The 19,256-nt window shown below is 37.9% G+C and overlaps 2 protein-coding genes across 11 annotated transcripts in view; one reads left to right on the top strand and one right to left on the bottom strand.

Annotated features, from left to right (window-relative positions):
- PDE7A (phosphodiesterase 7A) overlaps nt 1-1,809 on the top strand; it is a 208,599-nt gene extending 206,790 nt beyond the window's left edge. For 5 of the 6 annotated variants that reach the window (XM_073892831.1, XM_025870648.2, XM_025870647.2 and 2 more), the window contains one exon: nt 1-1,809. In XM_073892831.1, coding sequence (XP_073748932.1) covers nt 1-209 — 209 coding nt within the window. In that variant the 3' untranslated portion in view covers nt 210-1,809. The other variant, XM_025870649.2, reaches the window with a different exon arrangement.
- Nucleotides 1-19,256, bottom strand: part of MTFR1 (mitochondrial fission regulator 1) — an 85,826-nt gene that overhangs the window by 7,923 nt on the left and 58,647 nt on the right. For 4 of the 5 annotated variants that reach the window (XM_025870644.2, XM_073892832.1, XM_025870645.2 and 1 more), the window contains 4 exons: nt 15,623-15,855; nt 13,715-13,970; nt 12,826-12,994; nt 10,503-11,985 (listed from right to left, as the gene is read on the bottom strand). In XM_025870644.2, the coding sequence (XP_025726429.1) occupies nt 11,917-11,985; nt 12,826-12,994; nt 13,715-13,970; nt 15,623-15,855 (727 nt within the window). In that variant the 3' untranslated portion in view covers nt 10,503-11,916. Of the gene's footprint in view, nt 1-10,502; nt 11,986-12,825; nt 12,995-13,714; nt 13,971-15,622; nt 15,856-19,256 lie in introns of those variants that run through there. The other variant, XM_073892833.1, reaches the window with a different exon arrangement.

Here is a 19,256-nt window from a genome sequence, read left to right as displayed (position 1 = left end):
GTTTCATGACTTACCTAGCGGAGCCTTTATTCACGGAATGGGCCAGGTTTTCCAATACCAGGCTCTCACAGACAATGCTCGGACATATGGGGCTGAACAAAGCCAGTTGGAAGGGGCTGCAGAGGGAACAGTCCACCAGTGAGGACACGGATGCTGCGTTCGAGGAGTTGAACTCACAGTTATTACCTCAGGAAAATCGGTTATCGTAGCCCCCAGAAGCAGTGGGACAGACTGCCTCCTGCCGGATTTTAGAAATGTGAAATGGGGTCTCGAGGAGAGAGGACGTTCTCTTGGCCTGCCTGCCAAGGTTTCCGAAGGAACGAGGCCAGCGTTATTTGTTCCCGAGGCGTCCTCTCTCGGATCATGTGACCCCACTTTTTTAATTCTAAGACCTGAACATACAGCAATATGCATTTGGCTTTCGTGTGAAACCTTGAATATGCAAAACCCAGCAGGAGCGAACCGGAAAGGAGTAACAGGAAGTTTTGCGGTGTGCCACGAGTCTCTTAAAAGCATTTGTTCCTCGAACCACGAAACTTGAACTGTATCTTTCAGCAGAGACCTCCTGGAATTTAAGCAGTCTGATGCAACATTGTGTGTCTGTACCTTCCCCCAAGTTCTCTCGGAGAACATGGAAATGTGAAGTGCCCAGCCTCTGCTGCCTCCTGCAAGACTCGATGTTTACAAATCAACTCTGAAATACTGGTTCTAAATTGCCTTGGAGCAGGATTGTGAAGGAACCACTAAGAATTTCAAAGATCAAACTGAAACTGCAGCTCTTTCCCCCTGGTTTGCCTTTTTTCTTCTTTGGATGCCACCAAAGCCTCCCATTTGCTATAGTTTTATTTTGCGCACTGGAAACTGAGCATTTTTCATAGAGTACCGCTGAGCTTTCCCTCCAGTGCTGTTTGGCAATGCAATTTTTTTTAACTATTAGTTTTTAATTTGGGGCGGGAGGGGAAGAACACCAATGTCCTAGCTGTGTTATGATTCTGCAGTGAAGACATTGCATGTTGTTTTCACTACTGTACACTTGACCTGCACATGCAAGAAAAAGGTGGAATGTTTAAAACACCATAATCAGCTCAGGGTATTTGCCAATCTGAAATAAAGTGGGATGGGGAAGTGTGTCCTTCAGAGCAAGGGTACTAAAGTCCCTTTCGCTGCAGTGAGTGAGAGGTATGTTGTGTGTGAATGTGTGGACGTATGTTCGCGTGCATGTTTGTGCATGTGTGACTGTGCATGTGTTATATTTATCCACGTGGGAAAGGGTCTGAAATGTAAGCTTTTATTTATTATTTTAGAATGTGACACAATGCGCAGCCACACTGGGGGAGGGGAAGGTAGGTGAGCTGTAACAGACTGCTCCAGTTGCCTTAACTATGCACAAAGCTAAGTGACCAAACTTCTTGTTTTGATTTGAAAAAAGTGCATTGTTTTCTTGTCCCTCCCTTTGATGAAACGTTACCCTTTGATGGGCCTTTTGATGTGAACAGATGTTTTCTAGGACAAAATCTAAGGACTAATTTTAAACTTCAAACATTCCACTTTTGTAATTTGTTTTAAATTGTTTTATGTATAGTAAGCACAACTGTAATCTAGTTTTAAGAGAAACCGGTGCTTTCTTTTAGTTCAATTGTATTTCCCTTGTTACTGTAAAAGACTGTTTATCGATTATGTTTACATTGTTGCAACAGCCATTTCCTTGGGAGAAAGCTTGAGTGTAAAGCCATTTGTCAAAGGCTTTGCCATACTCATTTTAATATGTGCCTGTTGCTGTTAACTTTTGATGAATAAAAACCTATCTTTCACATATTTATCTTCGATATTTACCTTACAACTCAGTCTTTTGGAAATCATAACGCTAAACAATTAGAAGTCAGAGATTGAGCTTCTTGGTTCTAGCATTCACTCATCAGGTATTTACTTAGGCAGAGCTAGGTGCAGGCACAATCCTTTGGGGTTATGTTCCGCTACCTGCACCTCAAGCGGGAGCGAGCGGCCCGGTTGGGTAGTTGGCTCTGAGTTCTGACTAATACAAGGTAGAAGTCAGCTTTGAGCTCAGGCCTCTTGACTCCACAGCCTTATTGTGCCCAGAGTTGGGAATTGCATAAGACACCAGCGCCTCTTGCCAGGACTAAAATACTAGTTCTGTTGGCCTTTTTAAAGTAGAGTAGTAAGATATGGCCACTTCATTCGGCTTGATTTGATATCAGTGTAAGACAGGCACCACTGGGACTCTCCTGTGTCTTCCCAACTCCAGTTCATTAGAAAGGACATAGTACAAATTTTAAAATCAGACATACTGTCATTATTTGCATAGAAGAGTGATGTCCATTAGGAATATCATGTGAGCCATGTAAGTGAATTATCAATTTTCTACTAGCCACATTGTAAAAAGGAAAAAGAAACAGATGGAATTATTTTATTAACATTTATTCCAATAGATCCAAAATATTGTATCAATTCAATATGTAGTCATTATCTTAGAAAAAACAATTAAGATGTTTTATGTTCTTTTGGGGGGTACAGAGTCTTTGAAATCTGGTGTGTATTTTACACTTACAGCACATCTCGGTTCAGACTAGCCACATTTCAAGTGCTCGATATCCACGTGTGGCTAGTGGCTACCATACTGGACAGCACGGGTACAGAAGTCTGATGGTAGTCGAGTGGACTGTACCTGGGGAAGGTCAATGGCCACTTAGGTGGCACCATCCTGGCAAATCTGATGAATCTAGAGTCTGGTGAGATCTTTACAGGCTCTGATAAGATCTTTACAGACCTAGTATGTCAGCACATGGAAAGTGGAACTATCTCATAGGAAACTCACATTAACCAAGCTCACAGTAACTGGTATTTTTTTAAAATGTTAGTATTTTTTTTTAATTTATGATAGAAATATAACTATCAATCATTCTCTCCCTTTAGGCAAATCTTCTTGGGAAGTCAAATTATGATCAGCGGTTACTTGGTGAGCATGGATTCTGAGCAAGGGAAGCAAGTTGCCTCATGCATCCATCTCCCTATGGGGATGAACCTGCTGATATTCATGTTTGTGGACCAGGGTACGCTCTTCCCCTGGATGATGCTAGAGATTCTCTGCCAGTAGTTGCTTCTCCACATCAGCTTCTGATTGGCACATCCAATAGATCTGTCAGTACCTACAGCTTTGTCTCAGTTGAGCCTGCCTCAGCTCCATCTGCCGGCGTATGATTGCTTCTGCTCTGATCCATTATGTGTTTCTTACTGTTTGATAGTCAAAGGGTTACCTTCTTACTTCCATTCTTGAGAGAGACACCTCTGTGTTGCTCCCATTTCCTGCCTAGACATAATAAACCCACTGAAAAATTATGTTTTGTTACTTACACGTAGAGGTCACAGTCTACAGCCCTGCTCTTAAATATAACCTATATTCCTTGAACATTGATTTTCTAGAAGAAATTTGAGGAAACTGTTGCTCAATAACTTAGAAGATTACATTTAATATAAGTAAATGTTATGGGACAGAATTAAAATTCCCATGAATTTTTAAAATGGGAGACTCCAAAGAATTGTTGAGCATGTAGCAGCCTTTTGGGGCTCTAGGCCCAACACTTCAGTAGTGGGGGACATCTCTGCTCTGGGGCTAAAGGTCCATGGAGAGAAAATTTTGGCACAAGCCTTAGCTTAATGGAAAAAAAAAGAAAACATCTGGTACGTGGTCAGTATTTGTATTCTGTAAATGTGATGGTTTATAATGATCTTCTGTATAAAAGAAGCAAATATTTTATGTCCTTTGCAAACCTGGGAAATACATTTGTACCTGAGGTACAGGTTAGAGGTGCTAGTAATTCTTTGAAGATTCCTGTAACGGTTTCTTTTTCCAAAATGCTTTCCTGGCTCTTTAAGCTTTCAGTTTTCTTAAAGCTCTCAAACTTTCACACCAGAGGTTTACAGTGTTTTTATGTGAACTTTTTTTAATGTATAAGTATTAAATCCTCTCCCAATCAGTATCTCCTGCTTGACAAAATATGCAGTGATAGCTAATACGCATTCACTAATGTTTTTTAAATAAATGTGCAAGAGTTCATCTGAGCCATTCCTTGCTTGCTAGGATCTGCAGACAACCTGTGTCTTTTGGAAGGCCCCCAAGGGTCCATGGTCTGTAGGTGGAGGTGAGCTGACAGGGCCACGGAGCAGGTGTCATCCACCTTCTAGCCTCTCGTGCTTAGCACAGGGCTAGTGTAAATTGGGCCATCAATAAATGTTTCTCGTTGAACAAACTAATTTGGTATTAATGTGTTTCCTCTTTAGCCATCAGTCTAACATTGAGCAGTTATATCGGAACTAGTCTGTCTGTGCTGAGTCATGTGGTCAGCAACATCTGGGTTCCTGTTGTGTGCAGAGAGCACGGCACTGGATGTAATAAAGGTATTAAAAATTACAAAACCCTGGTCTCTGTTCTCAAAATGTTTGGGTGACAAAATGATGTGTGAAAAGCATTCTATAATATGGCAGTTTCTGTGCAAAATATTGGGGTGTGGTTTAGGAGAATGATTTAGTTTGGTTAATGATGAAAATGACACCATTTCTGGTAATTCTTGAGTTTTTTTTAAGATCCATGACTGGTAAAATCATTTAGCCTTCAAATTTGATTCTCATATATATTCACCACATCTTCACCAACATGTTGATGATGATCAGTCTGACAGGTGTGAGGTGCTACTGTGGTTTCAATTTGATTGATGACAGTGAGCATCATTTCATGGACCTCTATGTCGTCTTTGGAAAAATATCCAAGTCCTCTGCCCATTTTTTTATTTTTTTGATACAAGTTGTGTAAGTTCTTCATATATTTTGGATATTAACCCCTTATCAGATGTATGATGTGCAAGTATCATCTCCCACTAAGTGGGTTGCCTTTTCATTTTGTTGATGGGTTTCCTTTGCTGTGCAGAACTTTGTAGTTTGATATGAGCCTGCTTGTTATTTTAGCTTTTATTGCCCTTGCCTGAGGAGAGTGGTCCAAAAACCTATTTCTAAGACCAGTGTCAAAGACCTTACTGCCTATCGTTTCTTCTAGGAGGCTATGGTTTTAGGTCTCATATTCAAGTCTTTAATCCATTTGAATTTATTTTTGTATACAGTATAAGATAGTGATCCAGTTTTCCTGACACCATTTATTGAGATATCGTACATCCTTGGCTCCTTTGTCATAGATTAATTGACCATATATGCCTGGATTCATTCCTGGGCTCTTTATTCTGTTCCATTACTCTATAGGTCTATTTTTATGCCAATATCATGTTGTTTTAATTACTAGAGTTTTATAATAGATTTTGAAATCACAGTGCCTCCAGCTTTCTTGTTTCTCAAGATTGCTTTGTCTATTGGAGGGTCTTTTGTGGTTCCGTACAAATCTTAGGATTATTCTAGTTCTGTAAAAAAACAAAAAAAATGCAGTTGATATTTTGTTAGGGATTGCATTGAATCTATAGATTGCTTTGGGTAGTGTTGAGCATTTTAACAGTTTCTTCCATGAGCATGGTATGTGTCATCTTCAGTTTCTTTCATCAGTGTCTTATAGTTCCCACAGTATAGGTTTCACTTCCTTAAATTTATTCCCCAGTATTTTCTTGATGCAATTAGAGGTGGGATTATTTTCTCAACTTTTTTCCTAATAGCTCCTTATTAGTGTGTTAAACTACAACTGATTTCTATATGTTAATTTTGTATACTGTTTTTTTTTTAAGATTTATTTAGCAGGGAGGGACAGAGGGAGAGGGAGAGAATCTCAAGCAGGCTCCCCGCTGAGTGTGGATCCCGATGTGGGGCTCAATCCCACAACCCTTAGATCGTGATCTGAGCCAAAGTCAAGAGTTGGATGCTTAACCAACTGAGCCACCCAGGTGCCCCTGTCTACAACGTCTTAACTGAATTCATTTATAGTTATGATAGTGTTTTGTGGAGCCTTTAGGGTTTTTTATGTATAGTACATCAACTGCAAATAGTGAGTTGTACTACTTTTCCTATTTGGATGCCTTTTCTTTTTCTTTCCTAATTGCTTTAGGTAGACTTCCCAATACTATGTTGAATAAAAGTGGTGAGAGTGGGCATCCCTGTCTTAAATCTTAGGGGGAAAGCTTTCAACCTTCCAACACTGAGTATGAGGTTACCTGTGGGTTTGTCATACGTGTGGCCTTTATTATGTTCAGATATGTTCCTTCTACATCCACTGTTTTTATCATAAATGGATATCAAACTTTGTCAAATTTTTTTTTCTGCATCTGTTGAGATAATCATACAATTTTTATCGTTTTATTAATGTGGTGTATCACATTGATTTGCAGGTATCAAACCATCCTTGCATCCCTGGAATAAATCCCATTTGATCGTGGTGTATGACCCTTTTAACGTACTAAATTCTGTTTGCTAATACTTTGTTGAGGATTTTTGCATCTATGTGCATTGGGGATATTGACCTGTAATTTTCTCTTTATGGTTTGTCTTTTGGTATCAGGGCCATGCTGGCCCCTGTAGTCTTTATTTCCTTCCTTCTACTAACTTTGGATATGAAGTTAGGTTGTTTATTTGGGATTTTTCTTCTTGAGGTGGGCTGCTTTTGCCATGAACTTCTCTCGTGAACTGCTTTTTGCTGCATTCTATGGCTTTTGTAAAGTCGTTTCAGTTTTCATTTGTCTCATAGTGTTTTTTTCTCTTTGATTTCTTCATTGACTTATTAATAACATGTTTTTTAGTCTTGATGTGTTTTGTGTTTTTACCACTTCTTGTAATTGATTTCTTTCTACTTTCATACTGTTGTGGTCAGAAAAGAGATGCCGAATATTTCAATCTTCTTGAATTTATTGAAACTTGTTTTGTGGCCTAATGTGATCTCTCCTGGAGAACGTTCTGTGTACACTTGAAAAGAATCTGTATTCTGTAGCTTGGGGGAATGGAATGTTTTGTATGTATCAAGTCCATCTGGTCTAATATGTCATTTAAGGCCAATGTTTCCTTATTTTCTCTCTGGATGATGTATCCATTGATGTACGTGGGGTATTAATGGCTCCTACTATTAAAGTATTACTGCCAACTTTCTTTTATGTCTGTATCTGTTAATATTTTGCTTTATGTATTTACATGCTCCTCTGTTGGCTGCATAGATATTTACAAATGTTAGATCCTCTTCTTGGATCAACCCCTTTATCATTGTGTAATACCCTTGTCTTTTGTTACAGTCTTGGTCTATTTTTTTTTTAAAGATTTTATTTATTTGAGAGAGCAGGCGTGAATAGGGGGATGAGCAGAGGGAGAGGGACAAGCTAGCTGACTCCGTGCTGAGCATGGAGCCCAATGCAGGGCTCCATCGCAGGACCCCAAGATCATGACCAGAGTCAAAATTAAGAGTCAAACACTTAAAACTGACGGAGCCACCCACATGCTCCCAGTCTTTGTCTATTTTGTGTGATGTGTATTGTTACACCAGCTTTCTTACTGTTTCTATTTGCATGGAATAACTTTCTTCATCCCTTCAGTTCCAACAGATGCATCTTTAGAACTCAAATCAGTCTCTTGTAAGGCAGCATATAGATGGGTCTTTTTAAAATCCATTCAGCCACCCCACCCCCTCCCTATGTCTTTTGATTGAAGCGTTGAGTTCATTTTTTCCCCAAATCAAATGCAACATTTATTAATAATATATTAGCTACATTTTTTGCTAACAGTCAGTGGGTCAAATGAACAAACTGATCACAAGTGAACCTCATTTTAGTCAAAAATCTAATGCACTCCCAGTGGGGGCCAACATTGTTTTGGAAAATACCATGTGTTTGGAGGATAGAGCATCTCCATGCTTTTCATCTTTCAAAACTACTTCCTAACAGAATTTAAGAGATTCTGGGATGCAACTTCTAGACACCAAAGAAATTAGCATTCTTACTGTTTAGGTTTTAAGTTCATTGACACTAAACGTAATTATTGATGAATTGTATGTACTTACTGCCTTTTTGTTCCTTGTTTCTGGTTTTGTGGTTCCGTTCCTTTTGGTCTCCTCCCTTTTGACCATTTTCTGTTATGTTTGGGTTCCTTTCTCTTTTTTGTGCATCTGGTGTAGGTTTTTGGTTTGTGGTTACCATGAAGTTCATCTATCTTGACCTATATACATACCAGTCTATTTTAAGATGATAATTTCAAACACATCTGAAAAGCACTAATTTTTACTCCCTACCCCCACATCTTATGTTTTTGACATCTGACATTTTTGTGTATCCCTTAAATTACTATTTATTTTAGTTCCAGTTGATTTTACTAATTTTGTCTTTAACCTTCATACTAACTTTTTAAGTATCTGCTTCACTGCCTTTACTATATATTTCCTTTATCAATGACTTTTTCCTTTCATGTATTTATTTTCAGTTATGCACTTTCCCACTTGAAGACTGTTAAAATTTCTTGTAAGGCTGGTTTACTGGTGATGCACCTTATGCTTTTACTTGTCTGGGAAACTATCTTTAATTCTGAGTGTTACCCTTGCAGGGTAAAGTGTTCGTAATTTTAAGTTTTTCCCTTTTGGTATTTCAGATATATCTAGCCACTCCTTTCTGCCAGCCCAGTGTCTGCTAATTAATCAACTGATAGTTTTACGGGGGTTTCCCTTGTACGTGACTTTCCTTTTCTCTTTACCTTCTGCCATTTTAATTATAATACATCTCGGTGTGGCTCTCGGTGCAGGCTGTTTCCCTTACCCAGATTATCAATCAATGTTCTCAGCTATTAGTTCTTCAAATAAATCAGCTTCCTTTCTCTTCTCCTTCTGGGACCCCTTATAATGTGCATGTCAGTACACTCTGTGTCCTTCCAGTGGTTCCCTAACCGAGCCTCACTTCATTTTTCTTCCCCGTTTGGCTTGGATTCTTTACTCTTCCAGACTGCCGATCCTTTCTTTTGCATCCTCTAATCTGCCGTTAATTCCGCCTAGTGTATTTTTCATTTGTTCATCTCTAATTGATTCTATTTTCTCTCCCTTTGCTGAAGTTCTCCCTGAGTTAATCCACTCTTCTCTCAAGGCTAATGAATGTATTTATGGGCATTACTTTGAACTCTTTACAGGTAGCATGCTTATCTCCATTTCATTTAGTTCTTTTTCTGAGGTTTTGTCCTATTCTTTTGTTTGCAACATATTCATTTTGTTTGCCTTTCTTTGTTTCTATAAAATAGGCAACAGCTACCTCTCCCAGTCTTGCAGGAGTGGCCCTGTGAAGGAATGCCCCATGTAGACTGCGGGTGCCTGCCAGCTTTGGATGCTGAGCTGAAATGGGAGCAGGCATAGGCCAGGGGTATCCTATGCACACTATGCTAGGGTCACCTTTAGGGGGGGAATGGCTAGAGCTGGTGGGGGCCTGAGGCTCACTGGGGTGGCCCCAGCAGGCTGGCTAGAGTGCCTGGACTCTGCTCCAGTCTGCACTATCAAGATGGACGGGGGGGAACATAAACAATGGTAATCAGCAGGGCTTTCCACCTGAGTCCAGCAGTTTCTCCACCATTCGTCTGACACTGCGGTTAGTAAAGGGATCTCCTTCACTCATAGGCTAATTGCCCCTTAAACCACTGTTTTTCTGCTGTGACCCAGGGTGGACAAGTCTGCACACAGGCTCCTCCAGGCTCTCCGTCCTTACATAGTTTGCTGCATTGGGGGTGGTGTTCCTGTCATTACTGTTTCTCACCTGCCTATCTCTGTGTGGTCCCTCTCTTGTTGTACAGAAGCTGTTCAGTCAGCCCTCAGCTCTTCAAGAGTTCTTCAAGAGCAATTGCTTTATACGTAGATCTGAGTTTAGCAGCTCCCTACACCTCTTACCCTGGACTACCTCCCAAAAGTTTACTTCTATCTGCCCGACTTTATCCCCCAGAGAAAACTTCTAATTTTGGAGAAGTTGTTACCTCATGTTCTCTTCTTCACCAATGAGACTCAGGAATTTAATATATCAAGAAAACAGGATTCTTGTACAGAAGGGCCCAGGACTGTTCTGCTCCACCCCAAGCCTGTGCAAGTAGTATATAGGATGACACCTAGCAGAAATCAGTCTACTGGAAACTACAGTGACCTAATATAAAATCATGTAAGTAGTAACTAGAATGCATTCAAACTTGTTATTTAATCCCCAATTTTTTGAGCTGAGCATTATTCCTGTCTTGAAAACAGTATGACTTGTATAACTAACTCCCAAGTCCAGTGCTCTCCGACCCCTATTCGGTACGTATATATATAGTAAGTCTCTCAACTAGTCCAATCGTAGGAGACAAAACGTACTAGTTAACTTTCTGAGCCTCAGCTATAAAATGTAAAGTTTAACTATTTTTATCATCTTTCACTTCAGGCATTGTGTTGAGTGAGAGAAACTGAGACGTGAATAAGTGGCAACAGATTTCCACCTATAAGAATGCAAAAAGCAAATTCTAAAAAATCTGCATGTACAATATAAGAGAATCTCACCCATTAAAAAAATAATATTTAGGCCTGGTCCAAGGAAAACAAGTTTATTTCAAAACAGTAACTTCCTTCAATTGGAGCAGTGGCCAAAATTCAATACTGATACAAATATAAAATCTTAGGAGGTCAAAATATGTAATTCAGGCAAATTTTCTGAATTTTTTTTAAAGGTAGAATTTGTGAAACAATTAGAAACAATGTAATCAACATATGTAAAATAAGTCACAGTTCAAATTTAAGCTGAAAAACATTTGCTAATATTGAGAACATTGCACATATTTTCAATAACTTAAATGTCTACTCTTCCTATCTCCACTTCTTTTTACTAGATTTAAATAAATCCAAATATTTACTCATGGTAGGAGTTTCTGGCATTAACTATAGCTGAGTTTAACAGAAATAGAGAAAACCATAGATTTATCAAGCATTCACAAATGATCACTTACAGCAATTCTTCAGAAGCCCTCAATGAGGAAGGCTGTTCTCCACTTTCTAATAGCACCTAAAGTTTGCTGCATAATGTAATTCAAAAGAACAGCACTCTGACCAATGATAAACAACTTATAGGAAATTTTCTCCTATTCAAGGTTTCATTATAAAGCTACTATATTTGACAAATATTAAAAATCTTAAAACTCCATTATACTGCCCTTTCCATTATTATTAACTTAGCAACAAGTCATCTTTATGATGCCATTTATTTAACTGGAAAAAAGATGGTACATTCTGGTTTTCACCTGTTATAGATTTAATTCAATAATTTGATTTCTCACTATGTGAAAACTACATTTTCTTTCTCAGCACTAGACAGCACTAAAGTGAAAGCAGCTTTCATAATCTTTCACTTCCCTTTAAACGAAAGCATTATGGCATTTTCAGCAGTGAACATTATCTGGTTCCTACTTGAACCCCAACTCCAAAGAAATGAGAGAATCTAAGGTCCTATTCAAGGCAAAAGGTTCCAATCCTAAATATTTCACTCCAACAACCTGTGTTCCATCATTGAGTAGTAAATGATCAATGACAACTTGATGGTAACAGTACCCTCACTGACATCATTAAATATTACATACTATTTTATATCCAAATATATGCATATAAAATATTTGCACAGATAAATTAGTGTTAATTAAAAACTCATCTACAAATGTCCTTTCTTCTGAAATCTATATAATTGTTTTCAAGACTAGAAACCTAAAACATCCTGACTATACATTAAAAACACATGTTATGTCTGAATACACATTATGGAAAACTTCAGAACTAATCTCATTAAAAAAAAACCCACAAACAAGAGTGCTTTTGTTATTGCTGAATCTAATTAGACTTAAAGAAGACCACTGAATACTAAATTCAGGTATTTACTAAATAGTGTTGATTTCTACTCGTCAAACAGTCCTAACAAACCAACAACTGGAACAAGGATAGTTTTTCTCTGCTGTCTATTAGGAAGTTGAAACATTTTCAATTAAAGCCTTCATTTTTCCTGTAGACTTCAACATGTGTGGCCCAAACTAGAAAAGAAAGAAAAAGTATAAATGAAGATACTGGTTCAGGTAACAGTAATGATACTCTCCCCCTCCTAATCATGGATCAAAGGTCTGGGTAGGTTCTGCATGAAAAACCAAGCAGCTAGATAATATTAAAACCTCCATGAACTGAACATGACGCATTAACAGAATGAAAGGTAAAGAGGTAACCAAATTACTTCCTGGAAAACTATAATCATCTTAGCAAGACCATAAGCTTTAGTCCAATTTTACTTCTCTGAGTAAAAGAATGAAGTACAACGTTTCCTTTTTTCAATGTCTAAAGGGTTTCAAAGATGCTAGAATTTCTAAGATACCTGCCTCTCTGGAATGGATAAGCACATATTCCACATGACAGTAAAGGGAATGTATAAATTAATATCTGAGTTTCCCTGAAATCTGCTCAATCTCTAGCTATGACATGAAACACATCCTGTAAGGTCGAGGTCAAATCTCACCTCTTCAGACGACTTTCACAGGACACCCTAAGGGAAAATGATCTTCACTTTGAATTCTCTATCACAACATACATACTGTCCTAAGATATAAATTTTATTATAATGAAATTTCGCTTCATTTTGCTTACATATAAATAAAGCACAGCATGGAAAACTTAACACTGGAGATGCTAAGTAGTGAAACCAGGAGTTGGCTTTTGGTTCCTTTTTTATGCTCTTCTATAAATAATCTACTTGTGGGGATGGGCTAAATCCCATAGCACATCCTTCTCAATCTTGCTGAGACCACGGCTAAATGTCACAAAATACAGGTGTTCAGCAATGGAGTAAATGTCATACAAGGGAAGAAGTGTAACCTAATACTCACCAACACCATTTCTGAGGTGGCCTCTGATGCAGGTTTTGGAATTCCTTTTTCAACTTCACCTTGACTATCGCTTCGATATCTATAAGCAAATTTCTTTTTCAGAGCCTCTGCTATGAGGGCAGCAGGGTCAGTAGCATCCACCGGCTTGGGCTTTATATCCTGTTCTGACCTTAAGGAAGTGAACAGAAACCAAGGGGACATTTCAATATGCTGGCATACCTCAGAGAAGTACGTTGTGTGCCTTTACATGCTTTATGGTACGTCTCTAGCATGTTACTGACAAACACTGAGAGGAGTGAGACAGAAACCCTAGATTTAAGCCTCAATAAAAGAACACAAAGATACTCAATTCAGCTCCGGAGCACAGATTATGCTCTCCTTCAGGGCAATTACAGTTCCATTCTTCTCCCAAAGCCTACTCATTACCATAGTAGGTATACAACACAGCTTTACTGAATGAACGACTGGACAATAACAAAGACTTTACATAAAAGAACTTTAAATGCAATCAGGGAAGGGCGCCTGGGTGGCTCAGTTGGTTAAGCGACTGCCTTCGGCTCACGTCATGATCCTGGAGTCCTGGGATCGAGCCCCGCATAGGCTTCTCCCTCTGACCCTCCCCCTCTCATGCTGTTTCTCACTCTCTCTAATAAATAAATGAATAAAATCTTTAAAAAAAAAATGCAATGGGGGAAAAACTAAAAAGTAACCTGGAGATGTTTCCTAATTTCTTATATTCGGAGACACTGGGGCTTTTTTTTAAACTAAAAACTAGAACTATTCATGGTAATCAGGTTATAAAAGAAAGTTCTCAAGAAGTCTAGTACTTTTGTTTTACAAGACATAACAAAAATAAAGGAAGTGTGAGAAAAGGTAAATGTATCCTCACCTTTTTACTGACCGAAGTTTTACACTGTTCATATCTTTAAGGATCTCTAGCATATTTGGCATATCAGGTTTCTTTGGATTGCTCTTAACAGGAGTCTTCCCAGCACAGGCTTTTTTCTCTCTCCGCTCTTTTATCAGGTCAACAGCTGATGATACACTTTGGTGGAGCCCTGATGGGGGAAGGGGTGGGGGAGGTGGGGGCGGTGGTGGGACAGAGGATGATGGTGTGGTAACAGATATGGTAGGATCTAAGTCACCTACAGAAATAAGGAAAAATCAATTTAATCTTGATGGTAACAGGCAAAATACTTTTAACAGCAAAATTATGTTAAGGACTTTTGTGTACCTGAAATCAATATGCTTAAAAAAAAAAAAAAACACTCAGTTATGTAAGTAAAGGAAGTTTCGGTTACTTGGTTAGAATCTTGAATACCTGCATCTAATCCCAAACTCTCCAGATGGAAAAGTTCCATTTAACAGGGGTGTTTTTGTGATCTCAAGTGTTCAAGTCTGACCGCTGCATACTCTGTAACTACTTTTAGATAAAATAAAGTGTGCACTGTATAAACATCTTCAATATACAGTTTGACAATTCAGTACTATATCTGAAAAAAACTGATAAATTTGTGGTTCATTTTAAGAATATTTACATATAAGACTTAGCATTAAAAGTTTAAGACTTATTCAACAAATTTCTGAAAGAAGAAAAAGTGTTACTTTTCAAAACCGTAACTAAGATAAGAGTTAAAGTGGTTACAAAATAAGGATGTAAAAATCCATCTTTCTGCATAACTAGAGGACAGAGTTGTTCACTGGTTGAACTGTATTGATTAGGGGGAGCTCAATGCAAAATTTTTTACTCAAGAGATTTCGAGTGTAAACAGAACATCTAATAACATAAATCTCCAAACTGCCTCACTATTTACAGCAGTTTTCATAGTCTGCCAGAAGAGGGAGGTAAAGCAAAAGAGAAATGCAATTGAAAAGTTAAAAGCAGGACTTCTGGTTTTAAAAAGTTACATGCAAATTTCATTTAAGTAACCAGTTACTTCTCAAGCACTCAGTGCCCCAGAGTGCATTCACCCTCTGTCCATCTTGGCAATACACAGGTTGGATGAGGTTCATGTTGCATTACATTAAACTCCAGGAGCACAAGTGGCTCAGAGGCAGAGTTAACTGTCCTTATTAACTTTTAGAGATGGCTAATTCTGAGTCGAGCCAGGACTCAGGAACACCACTAGTGGTCACTTTAGTAGACCACAAAGTAACCTTTGCCAACAGGTTAATGGGCTAGGATTTCAAGGCTATGGTTTCTTCTCCAAAGTAACAATACACACAAATAAAAGCCAACAGTATTAGACCAGTAGACACAAGACCTGAATTCAGTTTCTACTCCGGGTAAGAGGAAGAGAAATGACTATTAAGTAGGTACTATGTGCTAAAGGCATTGTATATAATTTCCACATTTACTACAACTCCACAATAAAGGTACTCTTAGCCCATTTTAGAGCAGGAGAGGGAGGGAGAAAGGCCAAGGACTTGCCTTAGGACATGTAGGTAAGTAAACAGCACTCAACCCTGTCAGGGCTGTTTTGAAATTACTTCTCGGCTGATAAAACTGGTGCCATTATCACAAAGTTTCCCAGTGCATTCACACGAGCAGCAATTCAACTGTATGAATTTCAGTACTTTTCTAAACTTATCCTCTCTCATAGCATCATTGCATCAAAATTGTTCAAAACCAACAAAATCCACTTAAACTTGACTGGGTCCAGGACTGAACCATGGGAATGACTGACCTTTGGTTTTCCAACAACCCCATGGCTGTTCCTTGCTAATACATTTTAAAATTAGTGCCATTCTCCTAATTTCCAGTTCATTGGTTAAAACAAATGTAGGATTTACAGACCTGCAATGAGATTTTGCTGTTCTTGCAGGATCACAATTTTGGCAATCTGAGCTCTGAGAGCAGCAAGTTCATTTTCAAGGGCACAGATCTTCTGCAGGGCTTCCTCATTTGCTAGTGCTGTCTTCTGTTGAGGATCTTCTGGAGACAGGTTTGGTAAGGAAAACTGCCTGCTTGGTGGCTTCTCAAAGAAAGGAAGGTCATCCTGAAGGGGTTGCCTTGATCTGACCTCTGTCCTGCAAGAAAGAAAGGACAGCTATATCACAGGGTTTGTAAGGAAATACAAAAATCATCATTACCAATTAATGAGAATATGGTATCTGAGAAATATTTTTCAGACTGACCTTAACATAAATCCCTTCCTGTAAGTTTCAAAACAACAAAGTACTCTACAACCTGATGTAGATACATATCAAGCCAGGTTTCTTATTGCCATCATTCTTCTTAATCTCTATATAATATGCACAAACCCACACTGTCAGGAGGCATCACAGATTCCAACAATGTTTTTGCTAATTCATGTTCTGAATGGGTTTGAACTAAGGTGAAGAAACTTTGTAATGCTCTTAAAAATGGTAAACTAATTACCGGTTACATTTGACAACAAAAATCTAATGAGTAATACAATAGCCTCTTGCCGGGATCTTGGCTTCTGCATTTCAAAGTCAGTGTTTTCCACGTTTGACAGAATACAACAAATTTCAAGATGTAGTGTAACAGTATGTCCCAAATACAGCACCAGAAACTGAAAAGGAGGGACAAGAATCAACTGAAACCATGCAGTAACTACATACACAGTCTCATTTTCACTTGGGTTTAAAGAAGTTTTTTAATATGCACTGCTCCATTGTTCCAAATATAAGTCTTTTGAGGCTGAGGCTAAAATTCAGGTTTCTTTCAACCATCAATTTATATGCTTGGCTGTTTCCTCCTATTTTCTACAATTAGGTTTTCTGGGCCTTTAAGGCCTTTGTTCTTCCAGCTTTATTGAGGTAAAAGTGACAGTTGTATTTATTTAAGGTGTACAGCATGATGATCTGAGTACACATTTTGAAATAATCACCACGATCAAGTTAATGAACATATCCTGGTTTCCCTCACAGTTTCCTGTGGTCATGTGACTGAGTTCTGGCTAACCAGATGTAGGCAGATGTTGAAAGGAGAGGACTCCAGGAGTCCTTTCACCTATAGCCCCACCCCCACTCCTTCCTCCTGAGTCTTGAGGACAAGATGATGACTGGACTTGAGAGTCCCAGACAGCCAAAGGCTAACCTGGACCTAGAAGCCAATGCTCAGGTTGGCAGAGAGCCTGTCTGAGTCCCTGCAGACACTGTAGAGCCACTGTCAGCTTCAGACTATCTACTCTGGATGTTTTTGATTTGAGAGAAACTTCCATCTGTAGAAGCCACCATTATTTGGGGCTTCTCTGTTACATGCACTCAAACCTAATCCTAACTGTTATAAAACCACCATTAAATTCTATTTTAATTTTCCTTTAACTGGATATTGGTATTTTATTTTTGCTTGAGAACTGTTCTAATTCTTCATTCTACCTTGTGTTCTAAATGAAGGAATTCTTGGACCTTTAGCTTTTGGTATTCACGGAATTCAGATGTTTTTCTAATTTTGCTTATGCTCTGTTAACTAATTTAACATACATGGATGATGCGTGTAAACTTTTTACCTGTCATATTGTTAAACAAAAATATTTGGGGAATAAATGTCCCAGTTGTTCCCTAGCCTTAGCTTAGCTAGCAAGAAACTTTAAAAATACTAACTTTATTAATTTTATTTAATTTGGAGTATCTATGGGACAGAGAAATAGGTTTGGCTTACAAAGCTTTAATTAACATTCCCTTTCTTACCTCCACACTGGGAAGAAACAGGTGATGAAATTTCTTTAAAAGCACGTGAAGACTAAACAATGGTAAAAACTTCTCTAAGAAACTACCTATATTCTGATTACATACATTAATATGTTCTTTGAAAGATTACATGTTATATAAGTTACAGATTAGATGCATATGCTCTAATAACCTGCAATAAAGAAAATAATTTTAATAAGACACATTTTTTTTAAAGATTTACTTCTTTGAGAGAAAGCGTGCATGTACTTTGCTTTAATAAAATGAACCCAAAAGAACAATATTTTCATATCTGGGGATGGAAGTGAGAATGATGGTTTGTTTTCCTATTATGTGCACAGAAATTTCTTGAAGTCTATATTGTAACAGCAAATAAATTTTGGATACCAGAATCACTTTAGTGTTACTCAACAAAAAATGTTGTAATACTGCTTATTCAAGAAACAGTGGTCACTTTATTTTTTATTTAAGTAATCTCTATATCCAACAGGGGGCACGAACTCATGACCCCAAGTTCAAGAGTTGCATGCTCTTCCAACTGACCTGGCCAAGTGCCCCCTAGTGGTCACTTTAGTAGAGAATATTTTCCCACCTACAATTCTACACATCTCAGGATCCAAAAGTATTAAATGATTTTAAGTTTGTCTTAAAATGTTACCATTCAAGTAAGCCAAAGTTCAAATCCCATGAACATTTACGCTTCAATATCCAGAACTGGAACAAGATAATATGACAATTTGGATTAAGAGATCAACTTATCAACTATAAATCATGTTTGAACTACCTTCTTGCCAAAATGAACTGAGAGAGAAATAATGAAAATTGAACAGCAACTGAAATGTTAAAAAAAGAAGTTACTGCATCTCCCCATAACTCCTACAGATCAATTCTTCCACTTTGATTTTCTACTGAAAATTAAGGACAAAGCACTCACTATTGTTAATCTTGAAAACCAGTGTGCCAGGATAGGAGGAAAAAAGTCTAGTCCTTAAAAAAAAGTAATTTAAGTAAGTGTCAGATCATCTGTATTTTATATCTATCCTATTTTTACAAATTTGATGATACAGATTCCACATTTCCTTATGCGAAATACTGTTAATGGTTATGTGTCCAAACAAAGTAATTATAGGAAATGTGGAACTTTCAATGTGGATTTTTAGAAGCTGAAAAGGAAAATAATCCTGAAATGATTATGTCTTCTCAAAGCCATAGAAAGATTTAGCATTTATAGGAGCTCAAGAACCAAAACAACAAAAAAACCCCAAAAAGTTGTTCTGCAATATTCTTGTGTATGTAAAATATTTAGATGTTATGAAATTCTCAGACATATCCCTTCCTTTAAAAATGCACAAATCCTTTTCCCATAGACATGTTCTATAAGATATCTGACAATTCATTCTCAGAATCGATGTGTTCCGCCATCCTTCAGAGGGCTAATAAAAGCTAGAATGCAGAGGCAGAATTAATCCAAATGAAGAAAAATGATCTTTTCTAAAATTTATATATATAATTCTGAGAACTTTTAAAGAAACAAAGCAAACATAAAACAAACAACAAAAAGAAGGATCAAGTATGGATGTCCCAAAAGCAGAAGACAAATCATGATCATCTCTTAAAAAACATTTTCTGCATCCCAACTTCTGCAGGCGAGATTTCTACCTCTTTTGTTTGAGTTTGGCTCCAAAATGCCTTACAGCAGGCTCCCGTTCAGAGTGGCACTGCACAAGAATTTTCTAGCTCTTATTTCTTCAATGATATTATCAAGGGCAGCC

Source organism: Callorhinus ursinus, unplaced genomic scaffold (genome assembly GCF_003265705.2).
Source record: "Callorhinus ursinus isolate GAN/ISIS: 27379988/994484 unplaced genomic scaffold, GSC_fseal_2.0 scaffold5, whole genome shotgun sequence".
Taxonomy (NCBI): domain Eukaryota; kingdom Metazoa; phylum Chordata; class Mammalia; order Carnivora; family Otariidae; genus Callorhinus; species Callorhinus ursinus.
The sequence above is the reverse complement of the archived record's forward strand: the minus strand, read 5'-3'. Positions and strand labels throughout refer to the sequence as shown.